Source organism: Pelobates fuscus, chromosome 4 (genome assembly GCF_036172605.1).
Source record: "Pelobates fuscus isolate aPelFus1 chromosome 4, aPelFus1.pri, whole genome shotgun sequence".
In the NCBI taxonomy this organism is placed as follows: Eukaryota; Metazoa; Chordata; class Amphibia; order Anura; family Pelobatidae; genus Pelobates; species Pelobates fuscus.
In genome coordinates, this window is record NC_086320.1 from 254,941,068 (window position 1) to 254,967,921 (window position 26,854).

The window sequence follows — 26,854 nt, forward strand, 5'->3', positions numbered from 1 at the left end:
GTCTGTGCCCGGCGGGAGTACTTCGGCGCGCGTGCGCACTGGCACGTTAAATCCCCTCCATCCCCCCTCCCTTGTAGCTACTTGCGCAGGCGCAGTGTGGGTTTCGCGCATGCGCATTAGGTGTCCTTCGCTCCCGATCTGTGTGAAATTTTCACCTACCTGTTTTTCTGCGCAGGCGCTCCTCCTCCTCCAGCTCCGAAACGTCAATTCCGGTGCGGCCTCGTCACTTCCGGTGCGGCTGCGTCACTTCCGGTATACCATTCTGACAAGGTATAGAGATCTGATAGAACACCGGCTCCATGTGCAGAGAGGAAGAGTGTTTTTACTCACTATAGTTGTATATTAGGGCCCGGGGCCCCTGTTAGTCCAGTAGCCAACATGCCGCTGACTGCAGGTGTGATCCGCCGGCTAGATGAGACCGTGGTGAACCGAATTGCTGCAGGAGAGGTGATCCAGAGACCCGCCAACGCCATTAAGGAGATGATAGAGAACTGGTAATGTGCCTGGCATCAGGACAGGGGCAGCACTGATATGGCAGCTCCACCTGCTCTCATAGAATGTTACATTAAAAAGTACCGTGCCCCCTTTTTGTGCATTCTGTTTATTATGGGATGAGGCTGTGTGATGGCTGTCCTCTGACATGCTGGCTGAGCTTCATGGGAAGTGACATCTGCCGCCCACAAAATGCCAGATGATTAACCATGGTCGTAGGTAACTTGTAAATCTCACCTACCACAATTTCTGCTAATGCACGAGGAGAGTGGTTTTGGCAAAAAGTATATAGGAGGTTTATGTATATAGAGTAATTCTGGGGTAAAATTAAAATTGTGGAGCAATCCACAGAAACATTCCATCGGTTTCCATTGTGTCTACTCAACATTAGCAAATTTCTCTCTAGGTTTTTTTAATTTGATGCTTTGGTGTATAGTTTTTTTTTTTTTTTTGTTTGTTTTGTCTTTTTATTAATAAAAAAAATAAATTAGTATTTTGAGTATTGATTTTTTTTTTTATTTATGTCTTAAAAAGGAACCGTTACTTCTCTGGAAATGACACAATTGATAAAACATTGGATTTCACTAATGATAAAGATCACTGTTACCTCTAAAATGTGCTGTAGTGGTTTTGGGGGCAGGAATGTCCTGGCACCATCTCATGGTAACCAGTCAAAGCACTTGGGAACAGTTTAATAACTAACCTGGAAATCTTTCGAGGAAAGCAGCGTTCTTACTTTTATTATTATTATTATTATTATTATTTAAAGGGAAACTCCAGTGCCAGAAAAACGATCCGTTTTTCTGGCACTGGAGGGTCCCTCTCCCTCCCACCCACCAATCCCCGGTTACTGAAGGGGTGAAAACCCCTTCAGTGACTTACCTGGGACAGCGGCGATGTCCCTCGCCGCTGTCTCCGCCTCCGCGACGCTCCTCCTAGTGATTACGTCGGCCGGTGGGCGAGACTAATCTCGCTCAGCGGCCGAGGATACCTAATGCGCATGCGCGGAAATTCCGCGCATGCGCATTACGTCTCCCCATAGGAAAGCATTGAAAAATCATTTCAATGCTTTCCTATGGGGTTTTGAGCGACGCTGGAGGTCCTCACACAGCGTGAGGACGTCCAGCGACGCTCTAGCACAGGAAACCTGTGCTAGAAACAAGGAAGTGACCTCTAGTGGCTGTCTAATAGACAGCCACTAGAGGTGGAGTTAACCCTGCAATGTAAATATTGCAGTTTATGAAAAACTGCAATAATTACACTTGCAGGGTTAAGGGTAGTGGGAGTTGGCACCCAGATCACTCCAATGAGCAGAAGTGGTCTGGGTGCCTGGAGTGTCCCTTTAAATGCATGTGCCATATTTTGTCAGTTACCACCATTGTTTAATTAGCGAATGGTTTGACGGCTCATACTGGGGTGCGTACCAGGGCACCCTGGTACCATAACAACTACAGCACAATATAGTGCTTAGGATGCTTGGGGTGTTCCTTTAGTGTTGTGCTCTGTATATAAATAGGGTATTGACATGAACACCTTTTAAAGGACCACTCTAGGCACCCAGACCACTTCAGATCCTAAAAAAAAATATATTAATTGAATATTTATTTACAGTGTGTGTATAATGAATGCAGTGTGTGTATAATGAATGCAGTGTGTGTGTATGAGTGCAGCGTGTGTGTATGAGTGCAGTGTGTGTGTGCATGAATGCAGTGTGTGTGCATGAATGCAGTGTGTGCAGGGCCGGTGCAAGGATATTTGCCGCCGCTGTAGGCAAAACATTTTTTGCCGCCCCCTCCCCCCCCCCCATATGTCCTGACTTCCCCTCCTCCTCCCTCAGTGGTCCTTACCTCCCCACCCCCGTGTTCCTTCACTCCCCCCCCCAGTGGTCCTGACTCACCCCTCCCCTAGTGGTCCTTACCCTCCCCTCCCCTAGTGGTCCTTACTTCCCCCTCCCCTCCCATAGTGGTCCTTATCCCACCCCCTCCCTCTCATAGTGGTCCTTATCCCCCTTCTCCCTCCCATAGTGTTCATTATCCCCCTTCTCCCTCCCATAGTGTTCATTATCCCCCCCATCCCTCCCATAGTGGTCCATATACCCCCCCTCCCTCCCATAGTGGTCCTTATACCCCCCCTCCCTCCCATAGTGGTCCTTATACCCCCCCTCCCTCCCATAGTGGTCCTTATACCCCCCCTCCCTCCCATAGTGGTCCTTATCCCCCCCTCCCATAGTGGTCCTTATACCCCCCTCCCTCCCATAGTGGTCCTTATACCCCCCTCCCTCCCATAGTGGTCCTTATCCCCCCCTCCCTCCCATAGTGGTCCTTATCCCCCCCCCTCCCTCCCATAGCGGTCCTTATACCCCCCTCCCTCCCATAGTGGTCCTTAACCCACCCCCTCCCTCCCATAGTGGTCCTTATACCCCCCCTCCCATAGTGGTCCTTATACCCCCCCTCCCATAGTGGTCCTTAACCCACCCCCTCCCTCCCATAGTGGTCCTTATACCCCCCCCCTCCCATAGTGGTCCTTATACCCCCCCCTCCCATAGTGGTCCTTATACCCCTTTTTTTTGTTATTATTAATTTTTTATTATTATTTATTTATTATATTATTTATAAAAAAAAAATTTCGTCCCCCCTCCCTGCTTGATACATGGCAGGGAGGGGGGCTCTCCTTCCCTGGTGGTCCAGTGGCAGTTCAGTGGGGGGGAGAGGGGGGCTGGCAGAGCTGTACTTACCTGTCCTGCAGCTCCTGTCAGCTCTCTCCTCCTCTGCGCCGTCCGTTCTGCTCTTCTGTCAGCTCCCAGTGTAAATCTCGCGAGAGCCGCGGCTCTCGCGAGATTTACACTGGGAGCTGACCGAGGTGCTGAACGGACACGCAGAGGAGGAGAGAGCTGACAGGAGCTGCAGGACAGGTAAGTACAGCTCTGCCAGCCCCCCTCTCCCCCCAGTCTGTATTATGGCAATGCAAATTGCCATAATACAGACCTTGACTCGAGTATAAGCCGAGTTGGGGTTTTTCAGCCCAAAAAATGGGCTGAAAAACTCGGCTTATACTCGAGTATATACGGTATACCGTATTTATCGGCATATAACACGCACCTCATTTTAAGAAGGAAATTTCCCCCCCTCCCATAGTATTCTCCCCCACCCTCCTCCCATAGTGTTCCCCCCCTTTCCATAGTATTTTCCACCCCTTCCCATAGTATTCTCCCCCACCCTCCTCCCATAGTGTTCCCCCCCCTTTCCATAGTATTTTCCACCCCCTCCCATAGTGTCCCCCCCCTCATCCCATAGTGTCCCCCCCTCCCCTTGTCCCATAGTGCACTTTCCCTCCCCAAGTCCATTAATTACTTACCTGTCTTGAAGCGTGGGCCGGCTTCACAGCGCGCACCGCGGTACAGGAACTTAAATTTCAGGTTCCGGTTTACGGCGGGAGTGAAAGGAAGTGTGCACACTGAGTGCGCACTTCCTTTCAGTCCCGCCGGAAACCGGAATCTGAAATTGAAGTTCCAGTACCCCGGTGCGCGCTGAACACCGGCCCGCGCTTCAAGACAGGTTAGTAAACCTTCACATTCGCTCCATAAGACGCACAGACATTTCCCCTCACTTCTGAGGGGAAAAAAACGGCGTCTTATGGCGCGAAAAAGATGTATATCGGCGTATAACACGCACACATCATTTGCCCCCAATTTTCAGGGAGAAAAAGTACGTGTTATACGCCAATAAATACAGTACTTGTTACAACCTTATTAATGTGGAGTAGATTATATCAAATAAATACTCCAAGCTCCATAACCTCTACCACTCACTGTAGTGGTTATGGTGCGAGGAGTGCCCATGCGCACTCATTGTATGTAGTCAAACCGATTTTGAACAGTTTGACCTTTTACCAGGGGTCTGCTGGGTGCTGCTTCCCGTCTCCATTGCTAATGCTGGAGAGCCGGAAGTTGTAAGCAAGAGCTGCTGTTAAATTTTGTAAGTAAGCCCTGCACTGCAAGGAGAGCAACGGAAGTTCCTGCTTAGAACTTATTGGATCTCCTTGTGGTAGTTTTGAAGAAAGGGAGCGGCATCATTCAAAATTTTGCTTACAATGAGGAGTGTGGGTGTCGGGTTAGTCCAGGCACCATAACAGCTACAGTGAGCTGTAGTTGTTATAATGCTTGGCTTGCTCCTTTCAAACAATTCATAAAAACTGCCACAGCTTGCTCCACAGCATTGAATAACATTTGTAATGGTTTAATTTGTATTACCTTTTACAGTTTGGATGCTAAATCAACCAACATTCAGGTGACTGTGAAAGATGGGGGCATGAAATTAATCCAGATTCAAGATAACGGTTGTGGAATCAGGGTAAGATTCTTCAATTGCTAACTGTATTTCTGTAAATCATTAATAATGGGACTTTAATTTGTGGCATGTGTTCAACTCTATTATATTTGTCTGATGTTTATATTAAGCAGGGGTAGGCAACTGTTGGCACTTCAGATGATGTGGACTACATCTCCCTTAATTATCTTGTAGCCATTATGCTTGCAATGCATCAGGGGGATGTAGTTCCCAAAATTTGAAATACAGAAGGTTGCTTACCCCTGATATAGAACATTTGTTTTCAACCAGTGTACTGTGGCATGCTGTTGTGTCTTAAAGGGTTACTCAGTGATTTGAAGTGGTCATGGTGCTAATATGTCTGTATGTGCAGCGTTTCACTGTTAAATGCTACACATACCAAGTTTAACTCCTTTGCTGCTGGATGCGTAACCTCCCAACTCTGGCAGGATTATGGGGTGTCATCAGCCAGCCCAGAACAAGAGTTCCTTGCTGACTAATGTCAATTCTGTGCAAGTTTAGATGCATATACACCCATACATTGTTTGAGAGCAGACAGCTGACACTCAGTCAATGAACGAGCGACAGGATCGACATCCAGCTTCTGCAGACCTATCTTAAACCTTCCTACAGAGGAGACGCAGTGCGCAGCAGGAGCAGTTATTGGGGAATGGAGCCAGGGTACTCCTACCATATTAACCACTACATTGGGCTTTAGATGTTATAAGGGTTAGAGTAACCCTTTAATCCACCTCACACCATGCCACGATCATATGAACATCTAGGCTTTAATAAGCTGAATGCAGTCCAAAAAAATAACAAAAACCCTAAACATTTAAAAATATCAACATTAACATTAAGATTTTCACCTGGCAGTTCTTTAAAACTAGTTGCCTTAGAAGTATGCATCTTTCTCTAGTAAAGCTAAAAGTGACATTTATACGCTGGCAATATATGTAAAAAGAAAGAAAAGTTACAAAAAGAATCCAGTCCATCAAGTTCAAGACACATCTTGTCAAGTTGTTGATTCAAAAAAGGCAAAACACCGTTTTAAATGATTATCAAACTTAACTCCATAATGTCAATCAGATTTCTCCATGGATGAGCAACTTGTTCATATACATATTAACTATATCCTTGCATATTATGTGTTTCCAAAAATAAAAATCACCCAGGTCTTTTTTCTTTTTAATATCTACAGAATCTGATAAGACAACATCTTTGAGGAGAGCAATCCACATCTTATTTTTTTTACTGTATAATAGTATATTTGTGTCTTGGAATTTTTAGTGGTCCACAAAATGTGCCTTGGTCCACAAAAAAATAATCTACTAATCTTACCTTAATCCAGCGCCGGACTCACTCAGCGCTGGTGACCTCTCCTCCCCTTGCCGACGTCGACTCCGAATGCGCCGCCCATAGGAAGGCATTACTCAATGCTTTCCTATGGACGTCCAGCGTGTCCTCAGTGCGATTTTCGCATAAGCGATTGTAGTGGCTGTCAGGGAGCTAGGTGGTCTGGGTGCCTATAGTGGTCCTTTAAGTGAATTAGTACTGTATTATTTGAAGTTGTACATTCTGTTAATATGTTCAGTGGTATAACTTTGCCTTAGTTCTTGTAGTGTAGTGTAGTGTAGTGTATGATTCATTTTACTTGTAAATTCCATAAAATGTCTTTCTGATTTTAAGACTTTTACATATTTACAACTTTATTGCACTGATAAGCCTCACAATTTTTAAATCTGTATATAAAAAAAAAAACACTTTACAAAAACAGTGTCATTTTAGCAGTATTTTGAGCAATAATTTATATGCTGCCTTCCTAGAAAGAAGACATGGATATAGTATGTGAGAGGTTTACCACAAGCAAACTGCAATCTTTTGAAGATTTGTCTAGCATTTCTACTTATGGATTTCGAGGAGAAGTAAGTCCTGCAACCTACTGTTTTAATAACATAACCTGTAAATTCGATAGGCATGTCAAAAGTTTCACAAACTACCACTGCGTTTAAAAAATAAATACATTTATAAATAAATTGTTGTTATAGCTGCAAGTTTATAATAATTTAAGTTTGAATCAACGGTTCTGATTATTACATGTAATTTAAAAAATACTTTTTTTGGGGGGGGGGGGGCATCTGTAGTCTGTATTCATGCTTAACAAATTAATCTTGCAAATTAAACACTGTATAATTCTTTATGTTGGCTTGCTTTATGAAACCTTTTTAAAGCGATGTCTAATGGCACGACAGTCATTTAAACATGTAAAATATAATTCATCATATTGATAAATTATATATTTTTCTTCTGAAAGGTGTTATAGCAGTACTCCCTGCTTAGGCAGAGGTACATGGGTTGGAACACCCAAACTCCTCTGCTGCTTCCTCTCCTCTGTGGTTGACCTTGCTTAGGGTTACATGCCCAAGTTGGGTAATTCTAACGTATGATGCTGATCTGCTAGTTTCACTGCAACAAATTGGCATCTATGCATCCTGTACTCCCACTGTACATACAAGAGCGATAAGTAAAAAAAGAACTGCATTTGGGAGGCTTATTTTACTCTCCCTGTCACCTAATCCTCTGATTAAACCTGTATGCTACTTAGATACAGACTAATGCCAAGGATTGATTGATGCATTTAAGGTCACAGCCAAAGATTGACGCATCAGGGAACTTTCCTCAGGCAACATCACACTAGCGCTTTATTTGACGTACTTGCGCTGTGCAGTGGGCATTCAGAGAGTGCTTCAGCAGAACCCTGTGCGTGGTGCTACATGTAGAAGGCCAGCCGGGAGACTTTGTCAATGTGGCATGCTCATTTTCTGGCTGGGCCTCCCATTATAGGCATTGTTGTGATGCAAGTTCGTGACGTCCCCAAAGGCTTGCCGAGCTATCCCGATTCCATACTTCCATGTGTTGGGAGTTATGCATTACTGCTTAAGAATGCACAATTTAATGTGTCTATGAGTGGTTTAGGGCAGTTGCTCAACAGGTGGTCAGTTAAAATAACCAGTGCAAATAAACTTCACTTTGTTTCTGTATACCTGGTGTGTACAGCTATAGTATGAAATAATCCTTGTTTTTGGCCTCTCTTCAGAGAGGAATTGATGGGGATACATCCTTTTTAAACCTTTCTTCTAGAAGTACTTCTTATAAAGAGTTGACAAAGAGTTATGAATGGTCAGAAAGGTTGCCAAGTTTTTAGTGTTAAAGGGACAATGTAGACACTGTAACTTCTTCATCTCCGTGTGTCTGGAGTCTCCTGGCATTGTTCTTCCATTCAGCGTTAAACAGTATTTAATGCCAGAAGCATTAGCAGCAATGGGTGGCAGTGGTTGGCACAGAGTGTTAGCTGTCTATTTCATCCAATAACCGTACCCTTTGCTTGTATTTATTGGTATGACTAGAAGGAAGTGTATACACTCTGCCTTAGCCACACCTCCAGTAGGAGCTGTGCTGTGGAAAATGGGGACACTTACCGTATATACTCGAGTATAAGCAGAGTTTTTCAGCCCATTTTTTGGGCTGAAAAACCCCAACTCGGCTTATACTCGAGTCAGAGTCTGTATTATGGCAATTTGCATTGCCATAATACAGACTGGGGGGAGAGGGGGGCTGGCAGAGCTGTACTTACCTTTCCTGCAGCTCCTGTCAGCTCTCTCCTCCTCAGCGCCGTCCGTTCAGCACCTCGGTCAGCTCCCAGTGTAAATCTCGCGAGAGCCGCGGCTCTCGCGAGACTTACACTGTGAGCTGACAGAGGGAGCTGCATGGACGGCGCGGAGGAGGAGAGAGCTGACAGGAGCTGCAGGACAGGTAAGTAACAGCTCTGCCAGCCCCCCTCTCCCCCCCACTGAACTGCCACTGGACCACCAGGGAAGGAGAGCCCCCCTCCCTGCCATATATCAAGCAGGGAGGGGGGACGAAAAAAAAAATATAAATAAAATAAGAAATAAAATAATAAAAAAAAAATTAATAATAAAAAAAAGGGGTATAAGGACCACTATGGGAGGGGGGGGTGGGGTATAAGGACCACTATGGGAGGGAGGGGGTGGGTTAAGGACCACTATGGGAGGGAGGGGGGTATAAGGACCGCTATGGGAGGGAGGGGGGGTATAAGGACCGCTATGGGAGGGAGGGGGGGTATAAGGACCGCTATGGGAGGGAGGGGGGTATAAGGACCACTATGGGAGGGAGGGGGGGGGGGTAAGGACCACTATGGGAGGGAGGGGGGGTATAAGGACCACTATGGGAGGGAGGGGGTGTATAAGGACCACTATGGGAGGAAGGGGGTGTATAAGGACCACTATGGGAGGGAGGGGGGGTATAAGGACCACTATGGGAGGGAGGGGGGGATAAGGACCACTATGGGAGGGAGGGGGGGGGATAAGGACCACTATGGGAGGGAGGGGGGGTATAAGGACCACTATGGGAGGGGGTGGGATAAGGACCACTATGGGAGGGAGGGGGGTATAAGGACCATTATGGGAGGGAGGGGGGGGGTATATGGACCACTATGGGAGGGATGGGGGGGGATAAGGAACACTATGGGAGGGAGAAGGGGGATAAGGACCACTATGAGAGGGAGGGGGTGGGATAAGGACCACTATGAGAGGGAGGGGGTGGGATAAGGACCACTATGGGAGGGGAGGGGAGGGGGAAGTAAGGACCACTAGGGGAGGGGAGGGTAAGGACCACTAGGGGAGGGGAGGGTAAGGACCACTAGGGGAGGGGAGGGTAAGGACCACTAGGGGAGGGGTGAGTCAGGACCACTGGGGGGGGGAGTGAAGGAACACGGGGGTGGGGAGGTAAGGACCACTGAGGGAGGAGGAGGGGAAGTCAGGACATATGGGGGGGGAGGGGGTGGCAAAAAATTTTTTGCCTACGGCGGCAAATATCCTTGCACCGGCCCTGCACACACTGCATTCACACACTGCATTCATGCACACACACACTGCATTCATGCACACACACACTGCACTCATACACACACGCTGCACTCATACACACACACATACGCACACACTGCATTCATTATACACACACTGTAAATAAATATTCAATTAATATATTTTTTTTAGGATCTAATTTTATTTAGAAATTTACCAGTAGCTGCTGCATTTCCCACCCTAGTCTTATACTCGAGTCAATAAGTTTTCCCAGTTTTTTGGGATAAAATTAGGGGCCTCGGCTTATATTCGGGTCGGCTTATTCTCGAGTATATACGGTACTTGTTGAACTTCTCAATTTCAAACTGCTAAGAAATTGTTTAACCCCTTAAGGACACATGACGTGTGACATGTCATGATTCCCTTTTATTCCAAAAGTTTGGTCCTTAAGAGGTTAAAGGGACACTCCTGGCACCCAGACCACTTCTGCCCATTGGAGTGGTCTGGGTGCCAACTCCCACTACCCTTAACCCTTTTTATAAACTGCAATAATTACCTTGCAGGGTTAATTCCTCCTCTAGTGACTGTCTACTAGACAGCCACTAGAGGGCACTTCCTGGTTTCTAGCACAAGCTATGTGAGGACTTCCAGCATCGCTAAAATCCCCATTGGAAAGCATTGAAAGCATTTTCAGTGCTTTCCTATGGGGAGGTTTAATGCATGTGGCGGCATTGGCGCGCATGCGCATTAGGTACCATCCTGCTGCCGGCCGCGCATGCGCAATCGGTCTCCCCCGACGTCTGATGTCTGCGGGGGAGGAGCGTGGGCGGACCCTAAACCACCGCCGAGGGACATCGGCAGTGGTCTCGGGTAAGTCACTGAAGGGGTTTTCACCCCTTCAACAACATGCGAGGGGGAGGGGACCTGCAGTGCCAGAAAAACTATTTGTTTTCCTGGCACTGGAGTGTCCCTTTAACACTGAAAGGAGGGACAGTGCCAGAAGACAGAAGGTGGTTATAGCATCTACAAGTGTCCATTTATTGTTGGTAAAATAGATTTAATAACACTTGTGGTGGAATCAATTTCTGTGTATTGTCTGTTCTCAATACTACAATCTAAATGCATGTTCACATTGCATGTATAAAAGTCTGTTTTTCTATATGCAAAATATGTAATGAACACACAATATTATCTCTACTTTGTGAACTTATACTTATTTTGTTGAATAGGCGTTGGCAAGCATCAGTCACGTGGCTCATGTAACTATAACCACAAAAACAGCAGATGGAAAATGTGCATACAGGTAATATTTTGACATTAGCTTTAGGTGTGCCATATGTGATATGATTTCATTACTTATTCTGACACTTTTTTGTGTGTTGCATTTCATGGTTGGTCAACCTTTTATAGGTTCTATTTTTCTTTTCTATAAAAAGAGAGTGTAAAGAGGGGGAGGAAAACAGTGCCTTAGGGATGTCTTCCAGTTCAGATTCGGATGGGCAATTATGCAAAAGAAAGGATTAAAGTGTAGAATATATTATAGTATATCTACGGTTCAGGTGAGATAAATAAAAGAAGTGCACTTACAGTTTTCTGTAGGTTATAGTTAGTTCCAAACATATACGCCTAGACAGTACAATCCCCGCCAATGGATTTAGTTGGTGTCTTGATCCAGTGGTATAGAACAAATAAAAGAAACCAAATATAGTGTAGTATATTCAGTATACCAGATAAAAAGTAAATGTATCTCTGTGGAAGTACACTCACAATTTTATGAATCTATCAATGAAGCAAATGTAGTGAGGTGATCTACACCACTAAGGTATACTGGGGTTCCCACTCTTTGATGTGAATAGCAGCAGACTCTCACATGAGGTATATAAATAAAAGAGAAATTAAAATATAGTGCTCACTGTTAAAATCAGTTTAAAAGAATAAAAAGAGATGCACTCACAGGATTAGAGTAAAAAATTGTTTTGCTCAATCCGTATTGGCCCAGGTGGTATATTCCCCACCAAGGAAATCTGATGAGACAATTTCAGATTGAAATTAACCAGGTCCAATCTAGGTGTAAAAACACCAATTTTGTTAGAAATAAATTATAAAAGAGTAACACACTAATGTTTCATACACAGGCTTTTTGAAAGTGTTACTGGCATAGGGACCTTCACTGCTTAAATGTAAATACAAAATTAAAACATAACTGTCACATGACATAATAACATGTGACCAATAAAGTAATTAACTTAAAAACTGTAAATAAAGACAAGCATAACTTGGTGTGTTGTAAAGAGGCTTTTTAATAGCAAAATTAGTGGTAAAAATGGGGAGAATGAAATAAAAAGGTGCTAGGCACTTTAAAGGTGAACCAAAATGACAGCTGCTAACTGTCAACAAATTATTATAAAATCAATTTATCAATGTTTCGGTCAAGGGGCTATCTCTATATCTATATGGTTCCTACACTTTATGAACATGTTCAAACTTTCCTCTGTGTTAATACAGTTTACTATTTATATTATATTACTTACTTTTATATTATCTTTCTTATTGAGGCTCAGAAATACTTTTTGATTCTTTAGTGTTATTGTGTAAGCTGGGAATTTTGGATAACTGCAAATCTAAATACTATACTGGAAACATAGGTGAACTGGCACACTTTTTCTATTTCGGTAGTTTTGTTCTACAATTATCAATCCTTTTATATACATTCTACAGTTGCAGTTTAGTAAATAGATTGCAAGTTTGAGTACATAAAAAAATACAAAATGGTATTAGTCTTTAACCCCTTAAGGACCAAACTTTTGGAATAAAAGGGAATTATGACATGTCACACATGTCATGTGTCCTTAAGGGGTTAAGGAACACTATATAGCATTGGGAATTCAAATTTGTATTTCTAACACTAGAGTTCGCTGGTGGCCGTTTAATAGAAACAGCAGAATTTTACTTTATTTCCTCTGAAGTGCCTCTAGTGGCTGTCTGAGTGACAGCCAGTAGAGGCACTTAAATCCTGCAATGAAAACTTTGCTGTTCAAGAGAGACACTGCACCCAGACCACTTCAGTGAGATGAAGTGGTCTTGGTGCCTATAGTGTCCCTTTAACCCCTTAAGGACACATGACATGTGTGACATGTCATGATCCCCTTTTATTCCAGAAGTTTGGTCCTTAAGGGGTTAAATATAATCAGAGCTGGAAAATAGCACCATACTAGAAACACTTTACATTGGGAAAACATTACATTGGCATTATTGTGGGGCTAGCAATAGAATGAGAGAGCCTATAACTTGCGGAAATACTTCTTTAACTTAAGACACTTAAAATGAAGAAATCTTCAATATATATCTAAAAAAAAAAAAAAAAAACCTTCCGTAAGTCCCTAGGACACCCACATTACGAGTTGTGTGCCTTAGTCGCTTTTTGGCCACTTTTTTACTTCCCCCATTTAAATATACACCACTTTTCGTTAAAGAAATGTGTAGTATGCCCCTGTGCTAATTATTATTATTATTATTATTATTATTATTATTGGTATTTATATAGCGCCAGCTTATTCCGCAGCGCTTTACAATAAAAGGGGAATTTACCAAATGAGACCATAACAAAAAGTAACAGGAATAATAGGTAGTTGAGGACCCTGCTCAAACGAGCTTACAGTCTAGAGCATGGGACGTCAACCTGGTCCCTACCGCCCACTAGTGGGCGTTTTAGGATTCCAGGTGGGCGGTAGGGATTTCCAGGTTTTGACGACCGGGCGGGTGCCAGCCGGCGGAACCCCTGCGACTGGGTACCGCCGTGACCATTTGCGGCCCCGGCCCGCACGGCAAACCGCCGGGGCCGCAAATGGAGGGGTCCATCGGGTGGCCCATGCTGTCAGGGCCACCCGATGGATGTGGATTGTGAGGGGGCCCGGTCAGCGCTGGGCGCTTTAACAGCGCGACCGGGCCCCCTGTGATGACATCACAGAGCTGGGAGGAAGTGATTCCCCGGTCACTCCTCCCAGCTAAAACTGAGAGCCGCGCGGGAGGAAGACCAGGGAGTCAGAGTGGGAACTCTGACTCCCATCCACCTGAGCCACCACTGGACCCCAGGGAAAGTCACCCTCCTGCATCTAAAAGGTAGGAAACAGGAGGGTGACTTAAATATAGTGTGTGTGTGTCTGTATATATGTGTGTCTGTATATATGTGTGTCTGTATATATGTGTGTCTGCGTGTGTGTGTGTGTGTCTGTATATATGTGTGTCTGTATATATGTGTGTCTGTATATATGTGTGTCTGTATATATGTGTGCCTGTATATGCGTGTGTGTGTCTGCGTGTGTGTGTCTGCGTGTGTGTGTCTGCGTGTGTGTGTCTGCGTGTGTGTGTCTGCGTGTGTGTGTCTGCGTGTGTGTGTCTGCGTGTGTGTGTCTGCGTGTGTGTGTCTGCGTGTGTGTGTCTGCGTGTGTGTGTCTGCGTGTGTGTGTCTGTGTGTCTGTGTGTCTGTGTGTCTGTGTGTCTGTGTGTGTCTGTGTCTGTGTCTGTGTCTGTGTCTGTGTCTGTGTGTCTGTGTGTGTGTCTGTGTCTGTGTCTGTGTCTGTGTGTGTGTCTGTGTCTGTGTGTGTCTGTGTGTGTCTGTGTGTGTCTGTGTGTGTCTGTGTGTGTCTGTGTGTCTGTGTGTCTGTGTGTGTCTGTGTCTGTGTCTGTGTGTCTGTGTGTGTGTGTGTCTGTGTCTGTGTGTGTGTGTGTCTGTGTCTGTGTCTGTGTGTGTGTGTGTCTGTGTCTGTGTGTGTCTGTGTGTCTGTGTCTCTGTGTCTGTGTGTCTGTGTGTGTCTGTGTGTGTCTGTGTCTCTGTGTCTGTGTGTCTGTGTGTCTGTGTCTCTGTGTCTGTGTGTCTGTGTCTGTGTGTCTGTCTGTGTGTGTGTGTCTGTCTGTGTGTGTGTCTGCGTGTGTGTGTGTGTCTGTGTGTGTGTCTGCGTGTGTGTGTGTGTCTGCGTGTGTGTGTGTGTCTGCGTGTCTGTGTCTGTCTGTATGTGCCGTGTGTGTGTGTCGTTCTGTCTGTCTGTCTGTATGTGTCGTGTGTGTGTGTGTGTGTGTGTCTGTCTGTATGTGTCGTGTGTGTGTCTGTCTGTCTGTCTGTCTGTCTGTATGTGTCGTGTGTGTGTGTGTGTGTGTGTGTCTGTCTGTATGTGTCGTGTGTGTGTGTCTGTCTGTCTGTCTGTCTGTATGTGTCGTGTTTGTATGTGTGTGTCGTGTTTGTATGTGTGTGTCTTTGTATGTGTGTGTCTTGTATGTGTGCCTGTCTGTTATAGTGGGCTACCTAGCTCAGCCTTCCTACTGGGCATTGCTACAAGGAAGGTTAAAAAATAGAAAAAAGGGGAAAAAAGGTTGGGAGGGGAATTGAGGAGGGAGAGGAGATGAGCTGACGCACAAATGAGAAATCATATTATGCGCAAACAGAGAAGTCGTCTGAATATCACTGAAAGAGACCTTCGTTTGTCCCTTACGAAAATCGAACCAGATATCAAATATTTAGTCTTGCAGCATCAACCTCAAGGATCTCATTAATCACTAGTAAAGGTAATTTCAATTTACTTTATTGTTTTCTCATTAAACTTTATAAAGTTAAAACCTTATAAACCTGCATTAAGTAGATATAAAAAGATAAATTAACGTACATTTTTTTTTTTTTAAAAACACCCTCCTTTCTAAAAAATATTCCGCATTTGCACGAAAACTGGTGGGCGGTAAGGAAATTTTTTCAACCAAAAAGATACATTAGTGGGCGGTAGGTAAAAAAAGGTTAGGTCTGGTCCTGGTCTAGAGGATACTACCACTTCTTGTTCCCTGGTAACGTGGCAGTGTGTGCTTGCCGTAAACTACAAGAACCAGTATTGTCCAAAAAATACCCATCTTACAGGGTAATTCATTAAAGTGAGCATTCAAAGTGAATTTGAAGTGAATTTCAAATTTGAGGCCAAAGTGAACACTGTGAATGTCTTCAGTTCGGCTATTTTTACCTTGAATTTTAAATTTACAAAAAATTATCTTTTGAATTCTTATTTTAGTGAGTCTTATTAGTCTTATCTGCCTACAGAAAGAGGCTTTTAGAACAAAAAATAACACATAAAAAAGCAACTGTATTACATATGCACAGAACCTTTAACATACATATTGGATTTATGCTGTGCTGAACTGTCTCATGATATACTGCCTCGATTTACTGTTCTCCTCCCCTCTAAAAATTATTTTTTGCACACTAGAGCAAATTATTCAGATGGAAAACTAAAAGGTCCTCCAAAACCATGTGCTGGTAATCAAGGAACACAGATTACGGTATGTGAAACACTCTAAGTTATAAGTTACATAATGTTGTATAGTTGTTATTTAGGAAATTGGCATTAAATATAATGTATTAAAAATGATGCGGGGTGGGGATCTGGGCCAAGGCGTCGAGCAGACTAGTCGCACTAAACGAGAGCTCAGAGAGAAAACCTGCCGATACCCTAAAATATTGAGAACTACTACAAAGAAACACGCATTTTGCAGCAGGAGAGTGTCGGTGGTACCCTGAGACTCACCCTGACCCCCCCTTTAACTTTTTCTCACCTTACATTTTTGTGTTACAAAGGGAGCACGTGCCTAATTTTTGTACATGAGTTGGAACCGGAAGTAGTGCCTCCTACTATGTTCTGAAATTTGTGTTTTTGTGTAAAGACCTTGTAGTTCACTTCAAGCTGTGCATGCTTGTGTGTCTGTGTCCTTATATTGTACACACAAAAGTAAAAATATTTATAATTTACTTACCTTCAGTATTTCATATATAAATCATGTTGAAATTGATACTGTCATGAATGCAATCTGTCAATCTTAACATTTACCTGCATTTCAGGTTGAAGATCTCTTTTATAATGTGTCCACACGGCGAAAAGCTCTGAAAAGTCCAAGTGAAGAGCATGCAAGAATAGTTGAGGTTGTGAGCAGGTATCGTAAAGGCCGCATGTAACATATTGTACTCAAATTATGAATAGTACTCTTGATTATTATTGGCATTTATATTGCTGCAACTTATTCCGCAGTGCTTTATAATATTATAAAGGGGGAAATGTAACAGTAAATGAGACAATAGCAAAATGTTACAGGAACAATAGATTGATGAGTACCCTGTTCAAACAAGTTTACAATCTAGAGATCATCTTTTAGACAACTAACAGTTAATGATTTTCAATACTGGTAGAAACATTTCTTTTTTTAAATTGCAAAATGTGGCTGAAGATCTTTAGTTAATGTGTGAATACTCCACATCTTAACTACTACAGACCGCTGGGTGCCCACAGCCACAGGCTTTTTCTTCAGGATATTGTGGTTTGCTTTATGGAGCTAAGCTGGGTCCACCAAATCTGGGCACATTGGCTGAGATTATTCATTAAATTATCTATTGCTTTGTCTTTTCACTCAACTGTTTGGTAACATAACCTATTTACTGTTTAACATCAGACTGAAGGTGACTTATAGCTATGTCATGCAATTTGGCACCCTGTGTTAGAGCTGCATAAGAATACAACATATGTGGCAACAAAAATATGACCTTAGCATTATGATTTGCCTATTCTACTGTAAATTGCCATGGTGGATGTTAGAGATCTTGTGCTCTCCCAACTTCCGTTTGAGGATGCCCCACAAATGCTCAATAGGGTTTAGGTCTGAAAATATGCTTGGCCAGTCCATCACCTTTACCTTCAGCTTCTTTAGCAAGGCAGTGGCTGTCTTGGAGGTGTGTTTAGGGTCATTATGTTGGAATACTGCCCTGCGGCCCAGTCTCTGAAGGCAGGGGATCATGCTCTTCTTCAGTATGTCACACTACATGTTTGCATTCATGGTCCCCTCGAAGAACTGTAGCTCCCCAGTGCCGGAAGTGCTCATACAGACCTAGACCACGACACTCCCACCACCATGCTTGACTGTAGGCAAGACACACTTGTCTTTGTACTCCTCACCTGGTTGCCGCCACACATGCTTGACACCATCTGAACCAAATAAGTTTATGTTGGTCTCATCGGACCACAGGACATGGTTCCAGTAATCCATGTCATTACTCTGCTTGTCTTCAGCAAACTATTTGTGGGTTTTCTTGTGCATCATCTTTAGAAAAGGCTACCTTCTGGGACGACAGCCATGCAGACCAATTTGATGCAGTGTGCGGCGTATGGTCTGAGCACTGACAGGCTGACACCCCACCCCTTCAAATACTGCAGCAATGCTGGTAGCACTCATACGTCTATTTCCTGAGGACAACCTCTGGATATGATGCCGATTATGTGCACTCAACCTCTTTGGTCGACCATGACGAGGCCTGTTCTGAGTGGAATCTGTCCTGTGAAACCGCTGTATGGTCTTGCCCACCATGCTGCAGATCAGTTTCGGGATCTTGGCAATCTTCTTATAGCCTAGGCCATCTTTATGTAGAGCAAGAATTCTTTTTTTCAGATCCTCAGAGAGTTCTTTGCCATGAGGTGCCATGTTGAACTTCAAGTGACCAGTATGTGAGAGTGTGAGAGCGATAACACAAAATATACACACCTGAGACCTTGTAACACTAACGAGTCACATGACACAGAGGAGGGAAAATGGCTAATTGGGCCCAATTTGGACATTTCCACTTAGGGCTGTACTCACTTTTGTTTCCAACAGTTTAGACATTAATGGCTGTGTGAGTTATTTTGAGGGGACAGCAAATTTACACTGTTATACAGGCTGTACACTTACTACTTTACATTGTAGCGGAGTGTAATTTCTTCAGTGTTGTCACATGAAAAGATATAATAAAATATTTACATAAATGTGGGGTATGTACTCACTTTTGTGTGTGTATATATAAGTGTGTGTGTGTGTATATATATATATATATATATATATGTATGTATATGTATGTATATATATATGTGTATATATATATGTATATATATATATATGTATATGTATGTATATATATATGTGTATATATATATGTATATATATATGTATGTATGTATGTGCAATGCATTAACAACTAAACAGCTGTCTATGAGTGGTTCACTGGCTTTGCACCTCTTCCTGAGTTGTTTGAAAGCTGTTGCATACAGCAGACATAATCTCCAAGGAATCCATGTATAACGTGGAATAATAAGACAAAAAGGTGGTTTGTTGTTTAACTCATTTGCATATGTTCACCCAGAATCTCTTGTAGCAGTAACAACGCTGCAAATGTGAAATTCCTGTGGGAAAAGCACGTATTTTGGTTTGACTGGTGTGTGCAGATCTGTTTTAACTATGTATTGAGTATTTAATGTAATTTTATGTATATAATTTTTTTTTTTATCCATTATTGTTTATAGATATGCCATTCACAACTCTGGAATTGCATTCTCTGTCAAAAAAGTAAGTGGCCAAATCCTAGATAGTGACTAGGATCTCTTTACTTTTTTATTTTTTTTTATAATTGCATTATAGATTAATCTAAAGCAAATACAGTGCAATGTTTAAGAAAGACTACACTCCCTATAGAATATCTATGGGATATATGTATTTAAATCTTCTGATGTGTTTTATATGCTATTGGTGACCTAGTGGTGGTACTCTCTGTGATATAGGTAGCTATAGGCATTGCTGAGCTTTCATCGGGTCAAAACACACAGAGGTTTGTTTAGTAATTATAAAAGTATAGTAAATTGAAAACAGAATAGCATAATTTGTGCAAAATGTGCCACCTGAAAATTGTCTTCTGCTCTGTTAGTCATTTTAGTTTCTTAAACTTACATTTTGCAATTTTGTATGCTACAGTTCAATATTTATTCATTCTTTGAAACTATTTACAGTGGTTTCATTTAATCTGTCATGGAGTTCTAAATAGAATAAAAACTGAGTTTTTCTTGTTGTCCAGTAGAAAGACTGTGAGAATACCACTGTAATGTCTTTATTCAAAAGCATACTAATAGCTAACTTATACATGGCAGGGCATGGCTGCCAACGGAGATAGCTGCATGGTGGTCTAACTTTCTGTGAAATTAAGCTTTAAAAGCAAACTCTGGGGGCGGAGCCGAGCAACTGAGCCGAGCAGACATGTTTTATGAGAGCGCCAGGCAATCCGTGAATTTTCGCCCCATTCGGACCCCAAAACCCCACCTTACCTGCTCTAAGGGTGTCCCTTGATACTATGGCAGTGAGATGGGCCATACAAATAAACAATTAAAGCCTGTCAAGCCACGGCCGGGCCTGCACATGGGAGACCTCCTATGCCAAGCAAGAGGCATGGTTAGGCCGAAGTTGGCGGACTACGCCGAGACTTACTCTGAATTATCTGATGACTTCTCCCTCGAGGATGAGATGGACGAAATGCCCCCAAAGCCGGCTTCCACGGGCTCAGACACCACTCCGATAACCGCAAATATCCGCAAGGATATTAGAGGCCTATCCAACAGGACGGGAATCTCGGAAAACACTCCTGGAGAGCAAGCCCAGCAAATTACCTCCCTACACTGGGAGATCGAGAATCTGCACAAGCAGAATAAAACAAAGACCAATGCTTTGCTGCACTGGAAGACACAAGGCGCAGAACAAATGTGAAAATACGAGGGATCAGGGAGGATGTACCCGCAGCTGAAATATCTCCCCTCCTTAGGCGTCTATTTGCCGAATTGCTGGCCCCGAGACAGGGTAAGGCAATGGGTCTGGAGGGATTCTTCCGCATCCCCAAGTCGTCCAAGGAGACCCTCCCCAGGACCAGGTGGTCCGCCTTCTGAGCGGCAGGGATATAAATGCAATAATGGTAATGGTAAAAGACCGCACACCCTACGACTTCGAAGCCATGCACCTAACTTTTTATGCCAACGTGAGGACCAGTGACCACACCGGGTTTAAATATCATTGACTGTTCTTCTGTTTAGTTCTAAGTTCTCCATTTTCTATTATTTTATTGTATAATTTCTCATTATTTGTTATTTTTAGTAACATAATACCTATGCATTGACCACCCTCAGCTTGAGGGGTTACCCAACCAAAGATATATATCCTCCCCTCCCCCACACCTCTAACAGCATAATAGGATAATAAAGCTATACAGCCTCATTTAAGGCGTTAAACCTTATAATTTAACAATCATCCTGTATTAATGACCAGACCTCCCAATCCGAGATCCCTGTATTGACCACACATAGGGAAATGACCTGGGATGACCCCACGCAGTTCAAACTTCTGGTATTAATACTCGGTTTACTCTAAGTTTAGCTTCTACATTACAACACAAAAATGTTAGTTCATAGAGTGTATGTTTATCACACAGATTGTCTCAATGCATTGTTGTGAAAGAACCTGTCTCAACGACCACTTCTGTTCATCGCACTATTAAGAGATTTGTGCCTGATTCAGAGCACAGACGGGTTCGTGCAGATAAAGGCACATTGAGGAAGATTTCTGTCAGATCCATGCATCGGATCAAGAGAGCAGCTGCTAAAATACCATTACATAGCAGCAAACATATATTTGAAGCTTCTGGTTCCTCTGGAGTCCCACAGACATCAAGGTGTAGAGTCCTCCAGAGTCTTGCAACTGTGCATAAACCTTCTATTCGGCCACCACTAACCAATGCTCACAAGCAGAAACGACTGCATTGGGCAGAAAAATACATGAAGACTCATTTTCAAACAGTCCTGTTAACTGATGAGTGCCGTGCAACCCTGGATGGTCCAGATGGATGGAGTAGTGGATGGTTGGTGGACGGCCACCCTGTTCCAACAAGGCTGCGACGTCAGCAAGGCGGTGGTGGAGTCATGTTTTGGGCCAGAATCATGGGAAGAGAGCTGGTCGGCCCCTTTAGGGTCCCCGAAGGTGTAAAGATGACCTCTGCAAAGTATGTGGAGTTTGTGACTGACCACTTTCTCCCCTGGTACAGATGGAAGAACTATGCTTTCCGTAATAAAATCATCTTCATGCATGACAATGCACCATCTCATGCTGCAAAGAATATCTCTGCATCAATGGCTGCTATGGGGATAAAAGGAGAAAAAAGTCATGGTGCGGCCTCCATCCTCCCCTGACCTCAATCCTATTGAGAACCTTTGGTGCATCCTCAAGCAAAAGATCTATGAGGGTGGGAGGCAGTTTACATCCAAACAACAGCTCTGGGAGGCTATTCTGACATCTTGCAAACAAATTCGAGAAGAAACTGTCCAATAACTCACAAATTCAATGGATGCAAGACTTGTGAAGCTGCTATCAAATAAGTGTCAAAAAATGTTATAAGTTTAATTGAAATAGCTTTTGATTTCAGTAAATATGCTGCAAACACAACAAATGACAATTTTCCGTTCTTTACAACCTATAAAGTGTTTTGAAACTTACTGTGCGTAATAATTTGGAACAGTAAGTTTTTTATGTTTAAAAAAAAATACTGTTATCATTAGGAGGTTTGTTCAATAAAATTTGAATTGTACTCTTAAAGGACAACTATAGGCACCCAGACCACTTCAGCTTAATGAAGTGGTCTGGGTGCCAGGTCCAGCTAGGATTAACCCTTTCTTCTATAAACATGGCAGTTTCAGAGAAACTGCTATGTTTATAATAGGGTTAATCCAGCCTCTAGTGGGTGTCTCATTTACAGCCGCTAGAGGCTCTTCCGCGCTTCTCACTGTGATTTTCACAGTGAGGAAGACGCCAGCGTCCATAGGAAAGCATTGAGCCGTGTGCGCATTCAGCCGGTGATGAGGAGGAGAAGGAGAGTCCCCCGCCCGGCGCTGGAAAAAGAGGTAAATTTATCCCCTTCCACCCCCTAGAGCCCGGCGGGTCACCCTCAGGGCACTATAGTGCCAGGAAAATGAGTGTTTTCCTGGCACTATAGTGGTCCTTTAATAGTTGATAACATGAGAATTATGCTGACTGTTATTTACATCAATTATTTAGGTAAATGAGAAAAATATAATTTGCATAATAATTTAAAAACAGGGTGTATGTATTATGAAATGTTTTCTGCTATCTTTTGAAAGGGAGTCAGATAGTCTTCCAGGACACTTCCTCTGCACACAGTTTATTTTTGGTCTTGAGGTTTTTCTTTAGCCTGATTTTATCTTTTACCTTTTAAAAATGTTTTATTACCTCTGCCATCTCAACCGATAACTTAAACGCGTGAGAAAAGATTGGAATGCCTGAGCACCAGCCAGTGTCATGCTCTATTAGCTAATGCACAAGAGTTCTGTATAGCCCAATTACACTAATTCTAGTTATGTTTCTAGTTAATCAACCAACTTAGTGATATATAAAAATATTTCTCTATCAACAAGAATTATGTGACCTGTAAAGTGCATCACAAGTTTTTTTTTTTGTCTGTATCTTGCTATCATCTAAATAAAACAAAGATTTTAAATCTGTAAGAGATATATATATATATATATATATATATATATATATATATATATATATATATATATATACATATATACATGCAGTGGCAAGGTTAGCATAATGGATAGATGAAGCAACTACAGTTATAGATAGAGGTCACCAAAATGGACCTAATCACATCTCTTTAACCCCTTAAGGACCAAACTTCTGGAATAAAATGGAATCATGACATGTCACACATGTCATGTGTCCTTAAGGGGTTAAAGGACCACTATAGTGCCAGGAAAACAAACTTGATTGAGCTGAAGTGGTCTGGATGCCTATAGTGGTCTTTTTAAATATAGAATTGTTTAGTAGAGTATACAGGGAGTGCAGAATTATTAGGCAAATTAGTATTTTGACCACATCATCCTCTTTATGCATGTTGTCTTACTCCAAGCTGTATAGGCTCGAAAGCCTACTACCAATTAAGCATATTAGGTGATGTGCATCTCTGTAATGAGAAGGGGTGTGGTCTAATGACATCAACACCCTATATCAGGTGTGCATAATTATTAGGCAACTTCCTTTCCTTTGGCAAAATGGGTCAAAAGAAGGACTTGACAGGCTCAGAAAAGTCAAAAATAGTGAGATATCTTGCAGAGGGATGCAGCACTCTTAAAATTGCAAAGCTTCTGAAGCGTGATCATCGAACAATCAAGCGTTTCATTCAAAATAGTCAACAGGGTCGCAAGAAGCGTGTGGAAAAACCAAGGCGCAAAATAACTGCCCATGAACTGAGAAAAGTCAAGCGTGCAGCTGCCAAGATGCCACTTGCCACCAGTTTGGCCATATTTCAGAGCTGCAACATCACTGGAGTGCCCAAAAGCACAAGGTGTGCAATACTCAGAGACATGGCCAAGGTAAGAAAGGCTGAAAGACGACCACCACTGAACAAGACACACAAGCTGAAACGTCAAGACTGGGCCAAGAAATATCTCAAGACTGATTTTTCTAAGGTTTTATGGACTGATGAAATGAGAGAGTCTTGATGGGCCAGATGGATGGGGCCGTGGCTGGATTGGTAAAGGGCAGAGAGCTCCAGTCCGACCAGACGCCAGCAAGGTGGAGTTGGAGTACTGGTTTGGGATGGTATCATCAAAGATGAGCTTGTGGGGCCTTTTCGGGTTGAGGATGGAGTCAAGCTCAACTCCCAGTCCTACTGCCAGTTTCTGGAAGACACCTTCTTCAAGCAGTGGTACAGGAAGAAGTCTGCATCCTTCAAGAAAAACATGATTTTCATGCAGGACAATGCTCCATCACACGCGTCCAAGTACTCCACAGCGTGGCTGGCAAGAAAGGGTATAAAAGAAGAAAATCTAATGACATGGCCTCCTTGTTCACCTGATCTGAACCCCATTGAGAACCTGTGGTCCATCATCAAATGTGAGATTTACAAGGAGGGAAAACAGTACACCTCTCTGAACAGTGTCTGGGAGGCTGTGGTTGCTGCTGCACGCAATGTTGATGGTGAACAGATCAAAACACTGACAGAATCCATGGATGGCAGGCTTTTGAGTGTCCTTGCAAAGAAAGGTGGCTATATTGGTCACTGATTTGTTTTTGTTATGTTTTTGAATGTCAGAAATGTATATTTATGAATGTTGAGATGTTATATTGGTTTCACTGGTAAAAATAAATAATTGAAATGGGTATATATTTGTTTTTTGTTAAGTTGCCTAATAATTATGCACAGTAATAGTCACCTGCACACACAGATATCCCCTTAAAATAGCTAAAACTAAAAACTACTTCCAAAAATATTCAGCTTTGATATTAATGAGGTTTTTGGGTTCATTGAGAACATGGTTGTTGTTCAATAATAAAATTAATCCTCAAAAATACAACTTGCCTAATAATTCTGCACTCCCTGTAGTCTAAGCATCCTATTCCATATTTATGTAAAACATATCTATTTAAACTGGTTGAGGAATTTAATTTTTCCTATTTTATAGGTTTTTTTTGTGTGGTTTTTTTTGGTGCATGATTTTGGTTTTGCATCTTTATATAGTTTTTTTTTTTTTTTGAGAAATATAAAAACTAGTTATGTCATCATAACATATACTGTAAATGACCAAGACAATTTTAAACATCGTGTTTGCTAGTGTGCTAATTGTAAAAATATTTACTTATTTTCTGTGACTTTGTTACATTCTAATTTTCAGTTGTTTATTTTTACTGAGGTTGTATGGATGATATGATCATACATCTGTAAGGCCAGATTTTCCACTTTAAAGTTAATAAGAACTGTTAGTGCATGCAGTGTAACCACAGTTAGTTTCTATGTAGTTCGGGGGAAGTATTTCTTCTTTAAAGGGAAACTATAGGCACCAAGACCACTTCAGTTCATTGAAGTGGTCTGGGTGCAGTGTCCCAGGTCACTTAACCTTGCAAAGGTAAACTTCACCTCTAGTGACTGTCTACCAAACTGCCACTAGAGGGTCGTTAGTTGACTTTTAATCGCCTAACTGATGCTGAAAGTCCTCATGCTATTCATGGGGACGTCCTGCGTCACCCAAAACCCCATAGGAAAGCATTATCCACGCTTTCCTCTGGGGGAATCCCTAATGCAAGCTCAGCCATCGCCATGCATGTGCCTTAGGTCTCCCCCCCCCCCCCCCCCCCCCCCGGCGGAGCTAGACTGGTAAGTGACAGAAGGGTTTTTTACTTCTTCTGCACCACAGATGGGGGCCACCAGACAGGGGGGTACTTTAGGGAGCTATCGTGCTAGGAAAACAACGTTGTTTTCAGGACACTTTAGTTTCCCTTTAAGGGCTGGGTTCTAACTTATTTACAATGAAGTACCATTGTTTTTAAATGTAGATAGGGGATCTAGGATTGTCTAGGAGTATCCTGTAACTTAGTGAATTAAATGGGAACTACTGATGATGAACCTGTATACAATTTGTTTATTATATGCATTGTCTTCATAATGCAATTAAATCATTGTGTCTCTTAACTAGATTTAAACCTGCCTGATTTGAAGGCACATAATATTTTGGTTACTGTGCACCATATTATTGTCTTCTGGCCAAAATGTTTGCAGTTTGCCCTTCTGTGGAATTATTTTGACTGATGATTTTTGACTAATTAGCTTTGCAGTGTAAAAGGGACACTATAGTCACCAGAATAACTACAGCTTATTGAATTTGTTCTGGTGAGTAGAATCATTACCTTCAGGCTTTTTGCTGTAAACACTGTCTTTTCAGAGAAAATGCAGTGTTTACATTAGTCTAGTGATAACTTCACTGGCCACTCCCCAGATGTCTGTTGGATATCCTTCCTGGGCCATGGCTTCCTTAAATGCATCCAAACATTCAGTATCTCCTCCCTCTGCATGCAGATACAGCACTTTCCTCATAGAGATTCATTGATTAAATTCATCTCTATGAGGAGATGCTGATTTGCCAGGGCTATGTTTGAATCATGCGGGCTCCGCCCCTGATCTGCCTCTTTGTCAGTCTCAGGCAATCCTATGGGGAAGCATTGTGATTGGATCAGGCTACCACTTCTGATGATGTCAGCAGACAGCTTGTTTTTCTGAGGCAGACAGGGCAGAGCCAGCAGCTTCAGGCTTGAATACAGTAAGGGGAGAAAAGGCTGCGCCAAGAGATACAATAAAATAAGTCCCAATAAAAATATAAAAAGGATATATATAAAAAGGAGGATAAATGTCTATGTTGCGCTGGTGTTCTCTCTTCTTATGATGCTTTGGATCCTCCCGTGATATGTAAAATATAAAAGGGAAAAGGACCAATCGTG

The 26,854-nt window shown here is 42.7% G+C and overlaps 1 protein-coding gene across 2 annotated transcripts in view; it reads left to right on the forward strand.

The window, feature by feature from the left end:
• Window positions 1-316: 316 nt before the first annotated feature.
• Window positions 317-26,854, forward strand: part of MLH1 (mutL homolog 1) — an 85,836-nt gene continuing 59,298 nt past the window's right edge. Inside the window, exons 1-7 of one of the 2 annotated variants that reach the window (XM_063450628.1) lie at window positions 317-494; window positions 4,751-4,841; window positions 6,644-6,742; window positions 10,933-11,006; window positions 15,946-16,018; window positions 16,575-16,666; window positions 19,057-19,099. In XM_063450628.1, coding sequence (XP_063306698.1) covers window positions 379-494; window positions 4,751-4,841; window positions 6,644-6,742; window positions 10,933-11,006; window positions 15,946-16,018; window positions 16,575-16,666; window positions 19,057-19,099 — 588 coding nt within the window. In that variant the 5' untranslated portion in view covers window positions 317-378. The remainder of the gene's footprint in view (window positions 495-4,750; window positions 4,842-6,643; window positions 6,743-10,932; window positions 11,007-15,945; window positions 16,019-16,574; window positions 16,667-19,056; window positions 19,100-26,854) is intronic. The other variant, XM_063450629.1, reaches the window with a different exon arrangement.